This window comes from Gossypium arboreum, chromosome 3, assembly GCF_025698485.1.
Source record: "Gossypium arboreum isolate Shixiya-1 chromosome 3, ASM2569848v2, whole genome shotgun sequence".
NCBI lineage: Eukaryota > Viridiplantae > Streptophyta > Magnoliopsida > Malvales > Malvaceae > Gossypium > Gossypium arboreum.
Window position 1 is genome coordinate 2,068,048 of NC_069072.1, and position 20,261 is coordinate 2,088,308.

Genomic DNA, 20,261 nt, shown 5'->3' on the forward strand with positions numbered 1-20,261 from the left:
AACCCCCTCTAAAAATTTATAACTTACTTCTAGTTTCTTAAAAAATTTCTAATTTCACCCTTAACCAATCATATGAACAATTCGGATCAACGTGTTAAAAAACAGCAGCCCTAAATTTGATTTATACTTGTTTTATATTTTAGCACGTCAGATTTAAGTACAATAGATATATATTTACAATTCGATCCTCATATTTTAAACATGCTTAACATTAAATCCAAAGCATCATTTGCCACTTAAATTAACAAGTAAACTAAAAGGACACAACATTTCAGAATTTGAACAATAACTTAAGAATGTTTAATGCAATTTACCCGAAAAAAGACTCGAGATGGGGTTGAGAGGGGTTGAGAGAATGATATTTCATGGGAGTTTCTACTTTTTATAGGGCCAAAGAACAGCTATTGGGAAAGCTGAAGCCTCGACAGCTCATAGACCGGTGGTCCTCGGGACACATCGTTATCCATTTGATGCTCAAAAAGTTGCATCAAATCTGTAATGTGTACATATATATATATATATGCATAGCCATTGCAGACCAGATGGGTCTGATAGCTATCCCACTAATAACGAGGACATATTCAATGCACACAAATCTACAGAGAAACTTCCAAATGGTCCCCCTAAAACAGCCCGTCTAGAAAATGGTTAAATTATGATATTAGTCCCTGTATTATGCATAAATTATGGATGTACTTTTTAGCGAAAAGACAATTTTCAAATTCATTAAATTGTATTATTTTCAAATTTTAATGTGGTAAATTTGAGAATTATAGCGATTAAGGATTATTCAATTAGAGAATATAGACTAAGTTTATAATTTTATACATAATGCATGACTAATTAAATTATTTTTAAAATTTAAATTTATTATAATATCATTTTTAATACATTGCTTAATAGTATTAACAATAGGACTTAAATTTTAACATCTTAAAAGTACAGGGATGACATTTTAATTTTTTCTTTATTAATTTGTGGTCCAAGATTTGATACACTTTTTTTTATCTAGCATCAAAACTAGATTGACAAGTGATGTTCATACTTTGGAATGTGACCCTTTTTTTGGGTATTCATTGGAAATGTTATGAATAGGTTAAATGATTTGACAATTTTCTCATAAAGTGAAAAAGATTAGTTCCCATTATCCAAAGTTTATAAAGGGTTGTGTTTTTAATACAAATTTCAAGGTTTGTATAATAGACCCACCAGATGTTTGTTTAAATGCCTCTTCATAGATTGTAATCATGTGTCCAAAATGAAAATCCCAAAAAAGTGAAATACAATGTACCATCCGTTGGAATTAGCATTGTGAGAATACAAGGTATGTTTCATGAAAGATTTCGAAATTGTATTTTAATTATTTTATTTAAAAAATAAATAAATTAATTCATATATATTAAATTAAAGAGAATTAATCTTTCTGTTAAAAATTTCATCCCTCTGTTCCATTAAAAACTGATCCCTGTATGTTAGCACGAGGTAAATGTAACATGTCCTATGTCGTTATCCGATTATTGCCAAGCTAATTTTTAACAGTACAATGAGGTGAAATTTTTTAACAAAAAAAATCAAATTTACTCTTTGATCTAATATATAAGAACTAATTTGCCATTTTTTTAGTAAAAGAGACAAAATGCAATCCGAGTCTTAATATAGAGGTCTCCATGTTACTTTTACCAATATGTTTCAGTGGGAAAAAGGAATACTTGCTTTGATTACGTGACATAATTTGAATAAAAGTGATATACGTTGGCATGGTGTCACCGTTTCATACAATCCTTTCTTGTTCCGATAGCTTATCTCTTATCTCCAGCACACTGTGCCTACAAGGGTTAATCAGGATCTTGTAACGAAACAAGTGCTCAATTTTGCATCCCACGTCCGCAAGTAGTGGACCGATGCTGAAATCTCCGGGATCTTCGATCAAAATGATGAGTTTGGATCTTCTTCATCCGAGTCAAATTCAACCTGCAAGCAAGTTACAAGGGGGAAATGGCGTCACTATGCAGAGATCATAAATCACAAGTGACAATAACAAATATTAAAGCAACTCAATTAGCACTTAGCAACCCAATTGAGCCTTAACTTAGTTAGCACAGTTGCTGCTGCATTTAAGCGCAGATTTTCCTTCAATTTACGGGTTTTGGAAGGATTAAAATAGCACTTAGCAACATGTTTACACTATATTCAGGGGAAAAGAAGCTCACATTTTCATCTTTGTACCATTTACCATGACAATCACGTTTCCAACCTGCAGATGTAAACTTAAGTTCTCTCTCTCTACATTCCCGGAAATCCAGATGGTTCTGTATTAGCTTGTGGGATGTTTCATTCGAACAATTGTGATCCCGAGAGAAACCCAGTGTTGCATTTTTAACATCATTCTGTCTTGGTACCACCGTGTTGTGGTTTTCGTTTCTCGAGTCAACCTCGAGTCTTTTATTACCGAGTATCTCAGAAGCAGCCTTTTGTGCCATTTGGATCAATGGTTTGCTTTTGCTAGGTAAATGAGCATTTTGCTTGGTGGTACTCGAGTTAATAGAGGAAGTAGTTGAAGAGCCTTCCAAAGCTAGTCTCTTGTTTATTTCGTTTCGTCTCATAAGTTCCTTTTCTTTCGCCTTCGACTTTGCAGCCAAATGACGTGATCCTTTGCAATGCATCTGCATAAATCACTTCAACAATCAAGAAAACAGGATAAACTATATTACAACCAGACAGGAAAGGAAAAAAAAAGTCTCAACTGAAGTTCAAATTTCGTAAGTAAACCTTAAAGTTTACGAGTTTGGTGCCTCAGAAACAACTTCCCCTACTCTTCCACCCAAAATCCCAGTGAAAAAAAGGAACAAAACAAAGTCCATATTCCCAATTCAAGCAAAACAGGCAAATAATTCAATCTAGAGAGAAAACATAGAAAGATGTATTCCATTCTCAAATGGCTACAGAGAAAAGGAAGTGACATAGTATGTTGATATTCCTACAACTAGAATTCGAGGACTATGAAAAATCATAAGAAAAACAACATAACATCATACACATATCCATATCCATATTCAACGTTAGACTCAAAACGTTAATGGGTTAATTGCACCGGATGTCCACAAACTATAACCCAAATTCTAAATTGGTCAAAAACTTTAAAACATTCTGATCGAATCTTCAAAGTATTAGTATCGTATCAATCAAGTGCTTCAGTCAACCTAACTATTACCTCGAGCAATAAAAACCAGCTCAAATACAACATGCAACACATTTAAAATACTTGTCTTAAATTGTAAACATGTATGTACTTACTATACAGACAGGCCCTATTAAATTTTATTAACACATCATATCCAAGCTATCCATGCAGGAAGCACACATGTGTTTTAATTAAGCACAACATAGTATCCGAACCAGAATTTAACACCCAAGTTGACGGCCAAGCTAAGGAAGGACATCATCAATACCATACCGATATTGCAAGGACTCAATTAAAATGTTTTGAAGTTTAAGGCCAATTTAGAATCAATTAACCCAAACATTAAGCATAACTAGAACAATTAGATAAAAAGGATTTTCTTCCTTCACTCTAAATTATCTTTCCAAATTCATGAAATTAAGCAACAAAAAAGCCATTCTAGTCAATTCCCAATAATCAACCTATCCTATATAAACTAAAATACCATCAATTCCCCCCCCCAAAGTTCAATTAACATAATTATAAACATGGGTTTTTTACAATTTTGCAGAAAATTTTCATACGATAATAGAAGTATAGAAGTTAAAAAGTGTTAAATAAAAGCGAAGCTAAGCTTACCGAAAGCATGAGAGGAGTATCAAAGATGGGATTTTGAGGGCAGACAAGACAAGCGTATTTGCCAGAAGCGAGCTTCTTGTAAGAAGAGCCATGCCCATCATCAATTTCGATCCCTTCTAGAACAACTTCATCGATTCTTCTCTTTCGGTATTGTGCTTCTCTTCCCCAACTATCCCCTCCATACACACTCATTCTTCTTTTTCCCCCTTTTTTTCCGATTTAAAATTTCCGAAGCTTTTTTCTCTTTGTTTCAACGCCGCCTCTTTATCGGGGTGTTATTTAGAGGGGTTGATGGCCGGCCCGCTGCCCCTTAAATGGAAAATTTTCAATTTATGCCCTTTATGATTTATAAAATTTTAAATTAGTAACGGTAAAATTTCACTTTGACCCCCCAAAATGATAAAAAATTTTATTTAATCCTCTAAAAATTTTAAAGATAGTTATTAAAATGGAAAAAATTATATTTTTACTATTATAAACATATATAATTCAATTCTGAATCCAAAAAAAAAAAATTCTGACTTCGCCCTTGTCGACCGGATGAAATTTGAGTCAGGTTTACCTTATCATATTAGTATACTTAATGATTCTCTAAATCTAACTTGACGAATCTAAAATTTGTCTAAATTCAATCATATTTATAAATAGATAACATTAATTTGTTTAGTCTTAAGTCCTTGTAGTTTTCTTAAATTTAAAATTTAGTCTCTATATTTTTAATTTTAAAATTCAATCCTCTACTTTTTAGTTTTTAAAATTCAAATTAAATCGTTAATACTATTATTTTTTTTTATTAAATTCAGGTTTATTACAATGCTATTTTTTAGTTATATGACTACTAAATGAGCATATATTGACAAATTATACAAAATAATTTTAACAATGTTAACAATTAAATCTAAATTTTGAAATATGAAAAGTAGAACTAAATTCCTAGAAATAAAAGTATAAGGACTAAATTTAAATTTTAGAAAGAATAAAAGAACTTATTGCATATTTTAACTAAATTTCAAACATAGGCATGTATAGTATATTATTGTATTATATTTTTATTTTTATTTGATATATAAATTATATGATATATGAAAATAAAATAAAATATTATAAAAATATAAACGAGCCAAATCGAATGAAATTGGATTCAAACAAATTAGATTCAAATACTTAAACCCGACCCATATTTTAAACCAACTTATTTTATAAATCACTAAACTCAATAATCCTTCAAATCAAATTATTTGTATATTAACAACTGGAAAGATGACCCATCACTTAGGCATACTTTTGTCTCAAATTCATTGGGTCTATGCTTTCTTCCTTCTTTTTTTTTTTTTTGGGGGGGGGGGGTAAAATTCTATAAAAGGTCCCTCTAATTTGATGTTATTATTCATTAATTTCTTCAAATTATTTGACATGACATTCTTTTTAAGCATCGTTGATTTATGTCTTATTTATTATATTTTTATCACTCCCATTTGCCACCTCTAATCATAAAAAATATATATCCTTTTGAAAAAAAAAATTCTGCAGGCCCCAACCAAATATAAAAATGGCTTTATACATAAATTCATCCCTAAACTATAACTCAATTCCCAGATTGGTCCTTTCTTCTTCTTTTTTTCGAAAGTGACCCTAAACCATCAATTTTATCAGTTTACCCAAAAAGTACACGACAACATTGTTTAAAAAAACTACTTTTGACCCCCTAAAAAACCTTTAAAAGATCAATCCGAGAATTGAAGCATATTTTAGGGGCTAATTTACAATAAAGCCAATAATAAAAGACTGATAAAAAAGAAGGTAAAATTTCCATGACACCCAACTAAAAAGAAATTGTTCCATTGATACAAAAATTCTACACTTTTATTTTATACCAATTGTTTTAAGAAAAGGCCTAAAGGATCTTCTGAGGTAACTTTTTCATCATATCTTTTAATCTAACAACAATTGGTTCAAGCCTCATATTATCACAGTACAGTTTTTGCTTGAAATGCTTCCATTTGAAACCTGATAAAATCAACATAAAACATTCAATTTCTAAGATTGTAGATAAGCCTTCACAGTTTCCAATTAGTTTCTCAAACAGTTTCACCAGAAAAGCAGACACGGAACATCCGTATACCATACCTACCTAGTATTTTGTACGAAAGGTAAGAGACTATCTTGCTATACGTAAAACAGCAAAAGGTTATTGGTTATCTGCACCTGCATTGTACATTCGCATATAACATCAGGTATCGTTCATGTCACAAGTGGAAATAAGAAAAACGAGCAAAGCCAAAACCAGCACACTCAACATACCGGTTGAGTTTGGTTGGAACATCTTACGGTACCGCCTTCTCTCCTCGTTGCGTCGATCATTGATCTGTGCTCACCAAGTTTCGTTGCGTAAATACAATTTGTTTTATATATGTTTGAGATTGCCACAAGATAATATGAATTCGGTCTTATCTACCAACCTTTTTCATAGCAACAGCAAGCTCTTTCTTTATTCCACCTGAACGCAGAATACATGGCAAAGAGATAGTAAAAAGTCTCGATAAGTTCTAATGTTGACGACCAGATAACATTAACTATACTTCCTGGGAATCTCATAAACTTCTAAAAGGGAGAAAATCCAATACTAAGTTGATTACTGACCATCATTTGGCTCCAATTGCAAAGCTTTCTTGAAGCTTTCAACAGCAGCATCAACATCATTAAGTGCCATGTGTGCCTGGAAGATAATTATCACAATCATTAGGGCACGAATAAGCTTGAATTAACACAAAGTAAAGCATAAGAAAGATAACCGAAAAGGTAGCTTCCAAGGAAGGTCTACAGTATGCATCTCAACAAATTTTCCTGGAGAGATGATTAGCTTAAGACTGAATATAAGCTAAAGCCGCCAGCATCGAAGAGATTAAACTCGTTACCGACAAGAGACATACTAACCTGACCTTGCCGAAACAGGGCTTTCACGTTGTTATCTCCATCACGCATAGCAAATTCTGTGTCCAATAGTGCTCCTTTCAGATCCCCTAGTTTTAGTTTACAGGCCTAAAGCCGCATAATCCATAACGTAGTATAAAAAAAATGCAAGATAACTATGCTTAGTCCGAAAGACAAATAGAATAAACAATAACAGTCTACATTTAATCAACTCTAGGATAACAAGCTTAGGGGAATCAAGCTTACAGAGCTATTTGTGAATATCTGGGATTTCATTTTTCTCAAACTCGAAGTCTTCTCTGCAAAGCCACAACATAGTATATGCACGGTGAATCGAGAATCATACAATACAATACCCTTTAGAGAAAAGAAATGTAGTCACCTTCGTCGATGCCATCTTTCTCCCAGCAGATATCTAGATATCGTAGAGCCTTCCTGTACTTTCTGAGAGCCATCTTATAGTCTTGCTTCTGTTAAGAACATTCATTAGCACAAACGAGAAACAATGAGCAATAAACTGATGAAGCACCATCAAGAGAGCACAATGCGGCAATGAACCGAATAATTCATTAACACATAAACTGATTACCTTATAATGTTCATTTCCAAAAGCCTTAATAGACTCTACAGCAGTCATCCACCAAGAGAGCTCGTTGGGGCTCTCATCAAGGTCAGCAGGCCAATCAGCATAAATATCGCCGTCATTGAAAAAATTTGATATCCCATCATCTGCCCCCCCGGGGATTTCTCCACAATCAGCAATTGTAACATCAACAGTGGGACAATCAGCTTCACCGGTTGTTACGTGTTCAATTGATCGAACAACTCCCATTCCTTTGACTACCTTACCAAACACAACATGTTTCCCATCTAAATGAGAAGTGCGAGTTGTCGTGATGAAGAACTGAGATCCATTGGTATTAGGACCAGAATTTGCCATAGATAACATTCCTTTCCTTTCATGTTTCAATTCAAAATTTTCGTCTTCGAATTTCAAACCGTAAATTGATTCTCCTCCAGTACCATCTCCAGCAGATAAATCCCCACCTTGAACCATAAATCCTTTGATAACTCGATGAAAACGAACTCCCTGGAATAAGAATAGGAGAGATGATCATTTTTTATCCTAATACATAAAAACTAATGCTTCCAAATTGGAATGATGAGAGGAGAGAAAATGAGAGAGATGTGTATGTTAGTTCAAAATTATGCATTTTTCAAATGTTTTATTTTCTTTACTTTCATTTTTCGACTCTACCAAGCAGAATGCAAATAAAAACCTATGGAAAAAGAAGTTTATATTTTCCATCTTCCTATTTTTCTTCCCCTTCAATTTTCCAATTTTCTTTTCACTATACCAAGCAAAGCTTAAGGGTGTGCTTGATTTAGTGGAAAAAAATGAAGGATTGGAGGGAAAGGAAAAGTTGAAAGAAAATAAATTTTGAGTGTGTTTGGTAGGGGAAAAAACTGAGAGGAAAGAAAATAAAAGAGATGACAATTTTCCATCCTAATACATAAAAATAAATCATTCCAAATTGGAACGATAAGAGCAGAGAAAATGTATGGAAGTTCAAAATTATGCATTTGTTAAAAATTTCATTTTCTTTCTCTTATTTTTCAAATCTGCTAAACAATAAATGGAAAGAAAATTATAATTTTTCTATCATTCCAACCAAACAAAATTATGGAAAGAAATTTTATATTTTCTATCTTCCTATTTTTGTACCCCTTCAATCTTCCAATTTTCTTTCCATTCTACCAAACAAAAGGAAAAAGCATCATAATACGTATCTTAAAATCAAGAAAAATCAATTAACAAAATTCAATAAGCAACAACTATCACCAAATGCATACATACATATATTAAAATCAAGAAAAAAATTTATAGATCTCACTCCAAAGAAACTAATTCAAACAGTTAAAAACAAGTCAAATCTTTCATTCCAAGAATACAACCAGAAACAAATATATATATATATATATATATATATTCCCATGGCTTTGAACAAATCATTTAATATAACCATAAACCAAAATAAACCCAGATAAGCAAACCCCCCTACATCCAAAAATACCAACAAATAAAGAGAAAGAGAGAGGCAGAAGGACCTTATAGTGAAGAGGCACACCAGTGTTAGGACCAATGCCTTTTTCACCAGTACATAGAGCCCTGAAATTCTCTGCAGTTTTGGGTACTACATCATTGAACAGTTCAACTATTATTCTTCCTTCAAGCTCTTCTCCTATACTTATATCCAAAAAACACCGTTGCCTCTTCATCATATTCCCAATGTATATCGCTCTCTAATGACTTTTAATTTTTCTCTCTGTTCTTGCTGATACAGTTTGTATGTTTTTATTTATATAAATATACATACAGCAAATTACCTAACTCTTTTATTTCTCTCTCTAGAGACTTCTCTTCATCTTCTCTGTAAAACCCTAATCCCGCTTCGTTCGTTTTAATTTTTTTTTCTCCCCCAAAATTTTCAAATATAAAAATGGGGGTTGACCTTCTCTTTGGAGTTTGGGTAAGCATTTTGTCTGTACCTCTCTGTTTATTTGTTTTTTTCTTTGATGTATAATTTTTGGATAAATTTCATTACTAGTCATCCGATTATGTTCTTTTTTCTTTTTTGGTCACTTTAACTATAAAAAGTTGTAAAATAGTCACTCAAATATTTAATTTTATAATTTTTGTCACGCAATTATTTTGGAGTTTTGGTTATTTGCATTTTTACGTTAGTTGGCTGGTGAAAAAAAGAGAGACAAAATTAAATAGTTAATGACAATTTTGTAACTTTTTATATTTAAGTGATAAAAAAAACATAATTGAGTGACCTCTTCTGAAGTTTACCCATAATTTTTTAGTTTAAATTCAGGTTGATTACAATATTAATATTTTTAGTTACACAGCTACCAAGTGAGTATTATTCCAGATTTAATGAAAATTTTTAACAGTAATAATAATTGGATCTGAATTTTAAATTTTGAAAAGTAATAAAATTAAATTCGTAAAAATAAAAATATAAAAACTCATTTGTTACATTTGTTCTCTCTACTTAAAATATGGAAAAATTAGTCATTATACGTTATATCAATAAGCAGATTGGTTAATTCTGTGAAAAAATTCATTCATTTTTACTGTTAAAAACTACCGTAGCTGACAAAACAACTGGACAATTACATGTGACATGCCACATATAACTCATTTTGCATATATGAATAATTTTTAACAGTAGAAATGGATGAAATTTTTAACAAAAATGATCAGTTTGCTCTTTGATTTAATGTATAGAGATTAATTTACTCATTTTTTATAGTAAAAATGAAAAAATACAATATCACTATTAGTGTAAAACATCCATGGTATTTTTACCTATATCGACACTAAACCAATTATAATTTATTTGAATAATGTTTCTTTTGGCTAATTGACTAGAAAATATTGTTGTACTGTCGTTATCGTTTTGACATTAAAATTTTCACTTATTATCCAAATAAAACATTGTCAAAAACCTTTTTACCCTGCAATTTAAAAAAAATAATTAATCTTCCATTTAAATTTTCATCTTTTTGGCTTTTAATTTAGTTTTTTTTGTTAAATCACCCTAAAATGAATGAAAAATTTTACATTTTTTAACTTTGTTGACGTTGCATACACATGGATAACACGTCAACATTTAATTAATTTTATAAATTTAAAATTTATAAAAATTTATTTTAAAATTAAAAAATCATTAAACATTATATTTTTAATATTTTAAATAAAATAATTAAATGTTGACATGTCATCTATGTGCCAATCCACGTGTATGATATGTCGACAAAGTTACCAAACATTAATTTTTCTATTTATTTTGAGATGATTTGACAAAAAAATATAATTTTAAAGACTAAAAAAGGCGAAAAATAAAACGAATGACTAAAATGATTCTTTTTATAAAACTGGAGGGCCAAAAAATCATTATACCTTATTATAACATTGTTAAATATGTCAATGGTAACAGAAAAAATAATGTGTAGTGCTACTATGTTGTCCTCAAAGTGGCCCCACACGACATAAATATAAAACAATGTTTAACCAAATTTCAATTGGGGTGGCGGTGGTAGTAGTGGCGGTGATGGCGATGATGGTGGTGGTGGATGATTTTCAAATTACAACTTGCAGCCACTTATATCCAATGATCATGCTTCATGATGGCCTGCATTTTGGGTATGTTAAAATTGATTCCATGTGTGTATTGATATTTTAGGATAATTATTTTATACGCTATCGTTGAAGGGAAAATATAGGTAAGATGATTTTTTCAGTTTCTCTCAATTTTAAAATTGAACAATTTAGTCCTTTTAAAAATCCGGGAGCAATTTAATCTCTATTAATTTCTAAAGTGAACAATTAAAGACAAATAATCACAAATTTAATACCTTTCATCAATTGTACATAATTTTGATTGGTATAATAACGAATCTAGCTCTCAATATTTACATATTTTGTCAATTTAATCTTGATTCTAAAAAATTTTAATAAATTTAACCTCAACATTTACAAATTTACACAAACGTTTAGGGCAAAATTTGTTAGATCATGACTGCATTGACAAAATGTGTACACATTCAGGGCTAAGTTTGTTATTATATCAATCAAAATTACGTAAAACGCTATAATTAATTGTCTTCAGTAGCTCACTTTTGAAATTCACAGGAATTAGATTGCTTCGATTTTGTTGAAATAGACCTATTTACTCAATTTCAAAATTGAAAGAGATTAAAGAGATACTTTTACGAAAAGAATTATAAGTGGGTTTACGATGCTATTATGTGTATTTTTTTGGTTTTATAAATATATATATATATATATATGTATATATGACAATATTTTAAATTAAATTATAGTTTTTTTATTTCACTTATTATGTATAAAATAATTACTCCATATTTTATTAAATCACTTAATTGACTAAAGAAAAGTTGTGGGGTTTTTGAGAATGAGAAGATGAGGCAATTATATTGAAAGTTTTGATTAAAAAGTAAAATTGGATAGAAAGAAATCTTTCATCAACACCCACCCATGGGACCTTAGAAAAGGATTGATTGATGATTATTACTTTTGATTTAATTTGATTTTTTTAATTTTATAAATATTGAGAATTTTTTTATTATTTTGACATGTGAATTTTTTTATTTTATAAAAATTGAAGAGTTATTTTTTAATAAATTCTTTAAGGTTTTGATCATATTTATTCTTTTTGAAAAGATGCCTAGAATTATCTATACTCTTTCTCTAATCCATAAATTGGAGGATAATACACTTCAACGCACCCACATCTTCCTGCATTGATAACAATATTCATACCAATCAAACTAAAACTCAATTGGCAAATTAAAGAGTTAGTTCAATTGAGTAATATTATTCCATGCCTTAAATCACTAACTTAGAAATAACATGTCAACAATTTATACGAAAGAAATTAGTAAAAATTAGGAATTTAGTTGGGTATATTTTTAAATTTTTATAAAACACGAAACTATATTTTGATGAAGTGAAATATAGAAATTAATTTTCAATTTTTTTTGTAAAATAGAGAACTAACTTCATACAGAAAGCGATTGAGTATTAGTTCAATTGGTATTATAATTGTTGCAAATGTAGGAAGGCGTGAGTTCGATTGCACTGAAACGCATTATCCTCCTATTTATGAGTTGGTGAGTGACTATGGATAATTCTAAGCATTGTGTAAAATATATATATATATATATATATATATATATATATATATATAATCCAAAGAGAAAAGATCATGAAAAAAAAATCATATAAAAAATTCATAAAAAAACAAAGTGAAAAGAAATATATGATTCATATTATATACTAATGAAAATGTTTGAAATGGGCCAACATGAAAGCCCAATTTTCAGCTCCCAAAGCCCATCAACCCAGCAACAGGTTTGTAATTTTATTATTTTGGGTACAATTGGACTAGTTCGGTTTGGATAGATTTATTTTTATGAAAGTGTTACGGAGAGTTAAATTGTACTTACTAAAAAATAAGTGAATTAATCGCCACCCTATATTTGATTTGATTATCGGATACAAATATATGATATCGTATTTCGTTGTCAAAATAATTCATGTTAAATAATATTAAAATTCATATAATTAAATTACAAATACATATCAATCATAATCTAATCGTTAAGATTTAGGTTGAGTCTAATACGAGATTAGGAATTAAATCCAAATTCTTTTTTCTCAAGTTTTAACAACATGTTCGAGATAGGCCTCTTTATAAATTTTGAAAATTTTCTTTGATATTTACAAGTCTCGAGGAAATGAAGTTCATGCCTCGAGATAAATTGTTAAATTGCTTATATTTTTACTAATATTTTGTATATTAATTTTTAATTTTTATAAACCAAGGTGATGAAATTCATAAATAAATTTTAAAAAATAAAGTAGAATCAATCGTGATCATTGCAAAAATTTCTTATAATATTTTTTATATCGAATCGATCATCGAATTACTTAAATTATTAATTTATGGGTTTGGTTAATTCGATTCAATAGTTTGGTTGAATCTATTTGTATATTAAAAAAAATACTACAAACTGATAATAATAATAATTGAGTTTCACTCCTACTTTCATGTTGCTTTTGTCCTTTAACTCGAGTACCTTTCTTCACTCTTTTCTTCCTTGATTTCTTGATGAGTATCCTCTATAGGAACCGTCACAACCGGCGCCTCCCGAGGCGGATAAATGTCGGGTCGACCGTCAAGGCAAGAAGAGCACTTCCTCTCGACCCAACTTTCACAATCATACGATGGAGCATGGCCCATGATACGACGGCGGGCTGAACACAGTCTCCCGATCATTGCAGCAATGATACCGAGGATTGTGATCACTGTAAGAACGGCTATGACAGGTCCAACCGACCCTTGACCCTTATGAACCGTGTAGGCTTGTTGGGTCACTCCTCCATATGGTGGTGGTGGTGATTGCTGCTCTAATGGTGTAGAAGACATCAGCAAAAGGAAGAGAAATTTTATTTATGAATAAATGTAAATATTTGAAGGGGTTTTTTTTCTTAATTAATTTATGGTGGGTTTTTATAGGGTTTAAGCTTCTTAGTTTGTAATAAGAATATTGGATGAAAATGAAAATGGTGACTGATTTATTGGGGTTTTGCTTATTGGACAAGTTTAGTGTCATGAAAATGAAAATTAAAAAGTCAATTAAAAAGGAAAAAAAAAAAAGTTGATTGGGCATGGAGGAGAGATAAACATCATGTTATTGAAAAGGAAGTCATACTGATTGAATCGTAGTTGAAGTGATATAGTTATTACTGTAACAATAACGAGAACATAGATGGAACATGTTTAAATATGTTTTTCTTAGATTTAAAAGATTGAGAGAGCTATAGGTAGAAGTAGATATTGTATAAAAAAAAAGTATTTGAGTTATTTTCTATATTTATTCTAATTAGTTAGAGTTAAATTTGTTTATAGGTTGGGCCGAGCTTGAATAAATTTTTTTATACTTTGACTCGATTAAGTTGGAATTCAATATAAATAATAAAAAATTTATAATATTAATATACACATATTTTATTATCTTTTGAATTGTGAAACGAGTTTTATGGGTAGGTTGGGTTGGGCTGGAAATGGGCTTAGGCTTGAAAATTTTTTGGAGCTGAGTCACAGCTCGGCCCATCGACAGATCTAATTAGAATTTAGTTGTTAAGTTAATTATGCTTAATTCCAATTGATATGTATAAGTAATTTATGTAGGAGTGAGTATTCGATTGAAATGTGTGAAAAAATGTCGACATAATCAAGTTGATGAGTCCTATTTTATCATCCTAATTTGATTTGAGATTTTTTCAAATCGAGTCAAGTGAAATAAAATTCGAGTCGAGTTGAATCGAGTGAAATTGTTTGAATTAAATTAAAAAATTAAACATGTCAAATTAAAATCTTATTATAGTATAACTAATTCCACGTTAGAGCACATAAATTTGAAAATTTTTTCAAAGCAAAATAATAAAAAATACATAGTACGATAAACTTGAATAATTTGTAACTTTCTTTATATATTATTTAGAATTTTTTAAAATTTTATAATTTTTTAAAAATATAAATTTTGAAATTTTATAAATATTTTAAATTTTAAAATTATTTAAATTTTTTTGTAATTTTTGTTCAGAGAGAGACTACTTTGTTTATTTTCAAAGTTGACAGGGACTAAAGGAATATTTACACCAATCTATTATTAAAGTTGTAAAATTCAACTCGAAACTCAAATTATTTATTCGAGTTGACTCGAATAACTCGAAATTTAATTTTTTTTTCAATTTTTTAAAAATCGAATCGAGTTTTAGTCCCTAAATTGATGTATTAAGTTAGGAAATACTTTGTTTAATGCAGTGGATAGAGACTGAACTGCCTTACTCCATAAGGCAAAGCAACTTGTTAGTTTATACAAAGTTAAAGCAACTTGTTAGTTTATACAAAGTTGTTTTTCTATACTTAATTGCCATTGGATTTAGATGACTGTGCCTTTGTTAGAAAGGTCATAAAGTTAATGTAACATTATATAATTTTCCTTTTTCTATAAAAGAAAAGAAAAGAAAAGAAAGTTGGAATTAAAGTTAATGTAACATTATATAATCTTCCTCTCTATTTAAATAATAATAATTGTCCAATGTTCTTCCTCTCTATTTAAAAATAATTAAAAAAAGTAAGGACACTTTTAATTTAAAATGGGTAATATATAATTTTGCCTATAATTTTTTTCATTTGTACCTAGTTGGTCCTTGAATTTGTATTCCGGCAACTAGTTTGGTACCTCCGTATTAACATCATTAGTTTACCACATGGCACCATTGGATTACAAGTACAATGGCGGAGCCTGAAAATTTTTTTGGGAAGTTGGAATTAAATTGTATATTTTTACTATAGTAAAAATGTAATTTTATCATTTTAATGGTCTATATTTTTATAATTTTTAAATGATTAAATCAAATTTTTATCATTTGGGGGGGAGAGTGCAATTTTACCATTATAATTTAAAATTTTATAAATTATAAAAGACCTAAATTAAAATTTTATCATTTTAGGGGGGCCATGGCCCCCTATTACTTTCCGTCACTAACTAGATATAACCCCTCCCTAACCCTTAAATAGGAGAATAAAATATGCTAGAGCACTCAAACTTATATCCTCTTACACTGATAACAATACAAATGCTAATGAACTAAAACTCAATCAGCGTGTGTCATAACTTTCTTTAAGTTTAATCACAAACAGTAAAATCCAAAATTTTTTACAATCATAAACCCTAAACGTACGTTAGAATCCCCTCAACATAAAGTTGGGTGGTGATGAAGATGGATCAACATATTAGTAATGTTGCATTTGCTTAGCAAAATGGTTAGGAAAAAGAGGCTAATTTAAGCTTGTTGTAGTAAGAATCGAGCTTAAAGTCACACGTGATTAGAGCTAAAGTCTTGACCTGTAATACTCTTATTCTGTTGAACTCGTTTCCATTTAGACAGTCTTAAGTATTCATGCTCTCAAAAAAGGAGACAAAACCTTAATAGTAGACAGTACCAACTTGTTCCCAATGAACCGTACTTCGAATTCTTTCAAAGAAAATCTCTCGATACTTTCATATTCGATTTTGAATCTAAGCACATATTGTTGGCCTTTTTATTAAATCTATACACATTTCAAATTGTTATAATAATTAACCATTAATTTGCAGCAGTTTTAAGATCTCCTATCATTGCTGTATCAAGGAGTCTATGGTTTTCAAGCAATCGAGAGAGCCGAAGGGAACGAGTGCCGAGTTGGTTTATCTGTTTAGGTCATGTTTATTGTTCAAAATAGACGTAATGTCACCGGTTTGACAGAAAAAGATGAAAAAAACCGTACGCGACGTTTCCGGTCTTATTTCGGATACATTACAGAACCAAAACAGAATGATGATGTGCCAAAAGAAAATGGCTATCTAAGGAAGAAGCAGTACTAAACTATACAACCTTGCATTATTGGTATAACATATTATATAGGCCACACTATGCATGGCTACTAAATCATTTCAATAGTAGTTTGGTTAATGTAGATTGCAGACAAGAAAAATGAAAATGAAAATAATGTGCGGTCGATCACTCCAATGGCAAACTTAACGGTTTGCCTCGTCCCATAGTGAAACCCCGAGTTCCATCCGGCATTCTCGGTCCCTTGGTAATCTGTTTCACAGATGCCTCACATTGGACTGCATTGCTAGGTTGAGGTGATGCAGCGAGTAACCCGCGCCCGCTGTGGTTTTGGGCACATCCCCGGACTTTCCCGCGCCCTTTAGACCATCCCTTTTTCGATCCCACTGTGTTATCTTCAACCTACCGGAAGAGGTAAATTTTTTATCCGGTCAACTCTTAACACGATAGTCTAAACTTAGTAATGGACGTGATTAAGGAAAATTGATGCTTACAATGTTCTCAAATGATTCAGCATTGTTTGGTGGAGAAGAACCTTCGGAGTGTTCACCGCGTGGTGAATCATCGTCGTCTAGTATCCCATCGAATTCCGATTTTCTAGTTTTCAAAACGGATTTTGGCTGCATTTTCATATCAGAATACTTAAACAGACCGTACATGAATCGTGAAAGACGCAATGTAATGAATACGTAATCCAGACATACCGAGAGTCTAAGCAACAACCTTACTCGGAGCCCTTTCCTCCAATTCCTTTCATCATTTAACTTCTCAACCTGATTTGCAAAAAAGGAACTTATAGAAACAATTTGATTAAAAACAAGAAGTTCTAGCAAGCTATAACGCTTTTAACATACCGCCTTCTCGGCGACCTTCGTCGACTCGTATTCCACAAGTGCATGTAGCTTAAAGAACAAGAAAAGGAACCATAAGGCCAAGTTGTGTAATCATCTTTTAGTCTTTAACTAAAAAAGCATGTTTGGTCCCTACTTCCATTACCTTGTTAGACATAACAAAGTCGTTTTTCGAGCGAGACGAATTCGATTCTTGGGGATGACATATTCGGATGTTCTTCACACTGTATCGAAAACACTAATAGCATGAGTTGCAAGCGAAACTTTCCACACATACAGAAACAACAAGAAACAAGAAACCGAAAGTGACGAAAAACCGAACCTCCCAACAACATTAAAAATTTTGTCAAGGTTCTGATGAGAGTGATCTTCAGGTAAATTCTCAACAACAACGGTACGAGACTGCACTTGTTCTCGTTCTTTTTCAGTGAATGGGTGCTTACGACGGACCTTCTTGCCGTCGTCGCTCACAACCTTATACCGTGCATTGCACGTCCAAAGAGCAAATATATCACTTTAAAAAAAGAAGGATTTTTGCAGTTGAACAAAGAACAATGAAACTAAAAGAACTTACAAGCTTTAAAGAGGAACGAAGTGCTTGAGCTAGCAACTGGTGATTGGTAATAAGGGATTTGATTTTCTTTGTTGAAGCAATGAAAGATATCGGCACTAAAAAACAAGGCCATGATACTTTTTAGATATTGAAATTTCGGGTTAGAATATACTCTAAGTTCGTCTACTCGAATGATATTTTGAAATAATAATAAAAACGATAAAAGTATTATATAGGTGTTTGTATTAGGATTCGATTGCATTTTACTTTTTTTACTTAAATTAATCATTGTATGTTAAATCAAATAGGAAATTGGTTAAGATACATCAGGATGAGGTACTGTCTGGTTATTCTGTCAGTCATTTTAACTTTAAACAGTAGAAATGGATAAAATTTGAAACAGAAAAGACCGGTTTGCTCTTCGATCGAACATAAGTAAAGGAGGCAAAATACAATCTGACTTTTAATACGAGATCGTTCATGGTACTTTTACAAATAAAAATTCACTTGATAGCTATATGTAACTAATAAAATGATGTTTTAATATTCAGGAATTTAGCAAAAGGATTTTACCAAAATTAATAATTTAATTTATATTTTAAATCCAAAGAATAAAAATATTAAATTTTTAAAAATAAAAATAAATGACTAAATTCTAAATTTACGAAAACTATAAGGATTTAGAGCATATTTTAACCCCACAACAAATGCTAATAGATTCATAAGTTTCCTCACCATAACCTTCAGGATCTTTACTTGTCTGCTTTGACAAAGATTCATTTGCTAGAAGACTCATGTCACTGAACTGGTATTCCACCTGTTTTACACTCCCAATTAGTATCATATTCCGGATTAAATTAGTTTATTTATTATTTAACAGAGTTGTATTTTAATATTATAAGATTAAATTGATCTATTTAATATATAAAAAAACTAAAGGGGATTTAGATGGGTAATTGAGTGTTGTGTTGTGTATTTAGCTTACTTTTTATCTCACACTATAATATTCCGTCCATCCAAATCTACTCTAATTTTATCCGATCACTATACTAGAGTTACTTCACAGTTACTTTCACACAACATTTTCACACCACATCTATGCATGGATACACCCTTTCACTGTCTTAAAAAGGAAGGGTTAATATAATTTTTAATCTCTGAACTTAGTAATTGTATTTATTTTGGTCCCTAAATATGGCAAACGTGCAAGTTTGATGATGTGACACAATCATTATCAAATCTTAATGGAATTCAAGTTTAGGAACCAAAGTAGACATAGTTGCCTGGACAGAAAAGTATAGGTACCAAAGTGAACATAATTACCAAGTTTAAGGACTAAAACTTATATTAACCCTAAAAGGAAACATAATTAAACAATTAATGAATCATAAAAAGAAAAAAAGGAAAAAAAAAATAAAGAAGAGCCAGAATGAAGATAGACCTGTTTAATGATCTTTTGTCGAAGATCATCAGTAAGAACATTCTTAGAAGAACAATTAGGTATGGAAAGATTAGGGTTAGAACTCAAATAAGCAGAAGGTTCTTGTTCACCAAGAAAGAACCAATCGGAAGCAGCAGCCGCAGCACCACCTAGGTAATGAAAACAAGGGTAGTAATAACCCGAAATGGGCATTTGTGTATGTGATTTAGGCACAAATTCCGGTGCATGTGCATTGAATTTGAACGTCACACCATTACCATTACCATTACCACTACTACAACTAGTCCCCTGTTTAGCAGCAGCCATGGAAATGGCATTATTATTACAACTGGATGTAGGTTTTGTAGAAGAAATCATAGTAATGGTTTGGGGTTCTTCTTTAATCTTTTCTTCAGGTTGGATTTGTGCCATATTTTGTTGTTTTTTCAATGGATTAATTACAAAAAGAAGAAGAACTCAAAGTAATGTCCTGTTTTTTTTCTTTTGGTTCTCTGTTTTGCTCTGTTTCATTTGTGTTTTTTAAGAATTGTTGATATTGTGTATGTCTGTCTGTCTGTTTGTTCTGGTTTTTGTTTTTGATCTCCTGAAGTTTAGCTAACTGTTAAGTTTGATAAATTTGAGTGCTTTGAATCCACATTTGGTGGCCAAAGAGACAAGAAACAGTCGATTTTCTTACACGTTACCGC

General features: G+C 30.9%; 4 protein-coding genes across 5 annotated transcripts; all 4 read right to left on the reverse strand.

Moving 5' to 3' along the window:
* Positions 1-1,554: 1,554 nt before the first annotated feature.
* On the reverse strand, positions 1,555-4,103 carry LOC108474870 (uncharacterized). The gene is made up of 3 exons (XM_017776900.2): positions 3,800-4,103; positions 2,211-2,663; positions 1,555-1,971 (listed from the first exon to the last, which is right to left on the reverse strand). The coding sequence occupies exons 1-3, from the start codon at positions 3,989-3,991 to the stop codon at positions 1,927-1,929; spliced, it is 690 nt and encodes a 229-aa protein (XP_017632389.1). The 5' UTR covers positions 3,992-4,103; the 3' UTR covers positions 1,555-1,926.
* Positions 4,104-5,605: 1,502 nt separating this feature from the next.
* On the reverse strand, positions 5,606-9,275 carry LOC108474542 (peptidyl-prolyl cis-trans isomerase CYP40-like). 2 transcript variants are annotated; one of them, XM_017776496.2, is made up of 10 exons: positions 8,840-9,275; positions 7,320-7,820; positions 7,113-7,200; positions 6,977-7,029; positions 6,734-6,838; positions 6,440-6,515; positions 6,259-6,296; positions 6,101-6,164; positions 5,931-6,004; positions 5,606-5,806 (listed from the first exon to the last, which is right to left on the reverse strand). In XM_017776496.2, the coding sequence occupies exons 1-9, from the start codon at positions 9,011-9,013 to the stop codon at positions 5,988-5,990; spliced, it is 1,116 nt and encodes a 371-aa protein (XP_017631985.1). In that variant the 5' UTR covers positions 9,014-9,275; the 3' UTR covers positions 5,606-5,806; positions 5,931-5,987. The 2 variants fall into 2 exon arrangements, with proteins under 2 accessions (XP_017631985.1, XP_017631986.1); XM_017776497.2 differs by lacking the exons at positions 5,606-5,806; positions 5,931-6,004; positions 6,101-6,164 and having other exon boundaries at positions 6,734-6,789.
* A 3,939-nt stretch (positions 9,276-13,214) lies between these two features.
* Positions 13,215-13,882, reverse strand: LOC108474927 (uncharacterized). Its single transcript, XM_017776958.2, has one exon. It carries the CDS (start codon positions 13,753-13,755, stop codon positions 13,393-13,395), a length of 363 nt encoding a protein of 120 aa, XP_017632447.2. The 5' UTR covers positions 13,756-13,882; the 3' UTR covers positions 13,215-13,392.
* Positions 13,883-16,773: 2,891 nt separating this feature from the next.
* Positions 16,774-19,895, reverse strand: LOC108474926 (la-related protein 6C). Its single transcript, XM_017776957.2, has 9 exons — positions 19,576-19,895; positions 18,870-18,951; positions 18,156-18,250; positions 17,904-18,055; positions 17,727-17,805; positions 17,585-17,632; positions 17,435-17,503; positions 17,225-17,350; positions 16,774-17,132 (listed from the first exon to the last, which is right to left on the reverse strand). Exons 1-9 carry the CDS (start codon positions 19,879-19,881, stop codon positions 16,899-16,901), a joined length of 1,191 nt encoding a protein of 396 aa, XP_017632446.2. The 5' UTR covers positions 19,882-19,895; the 3' UTR covers positions 16,774-16,898.
* Between the last annotated feature and the right edge of the window lie 366 nt (positions 19,896-20,261).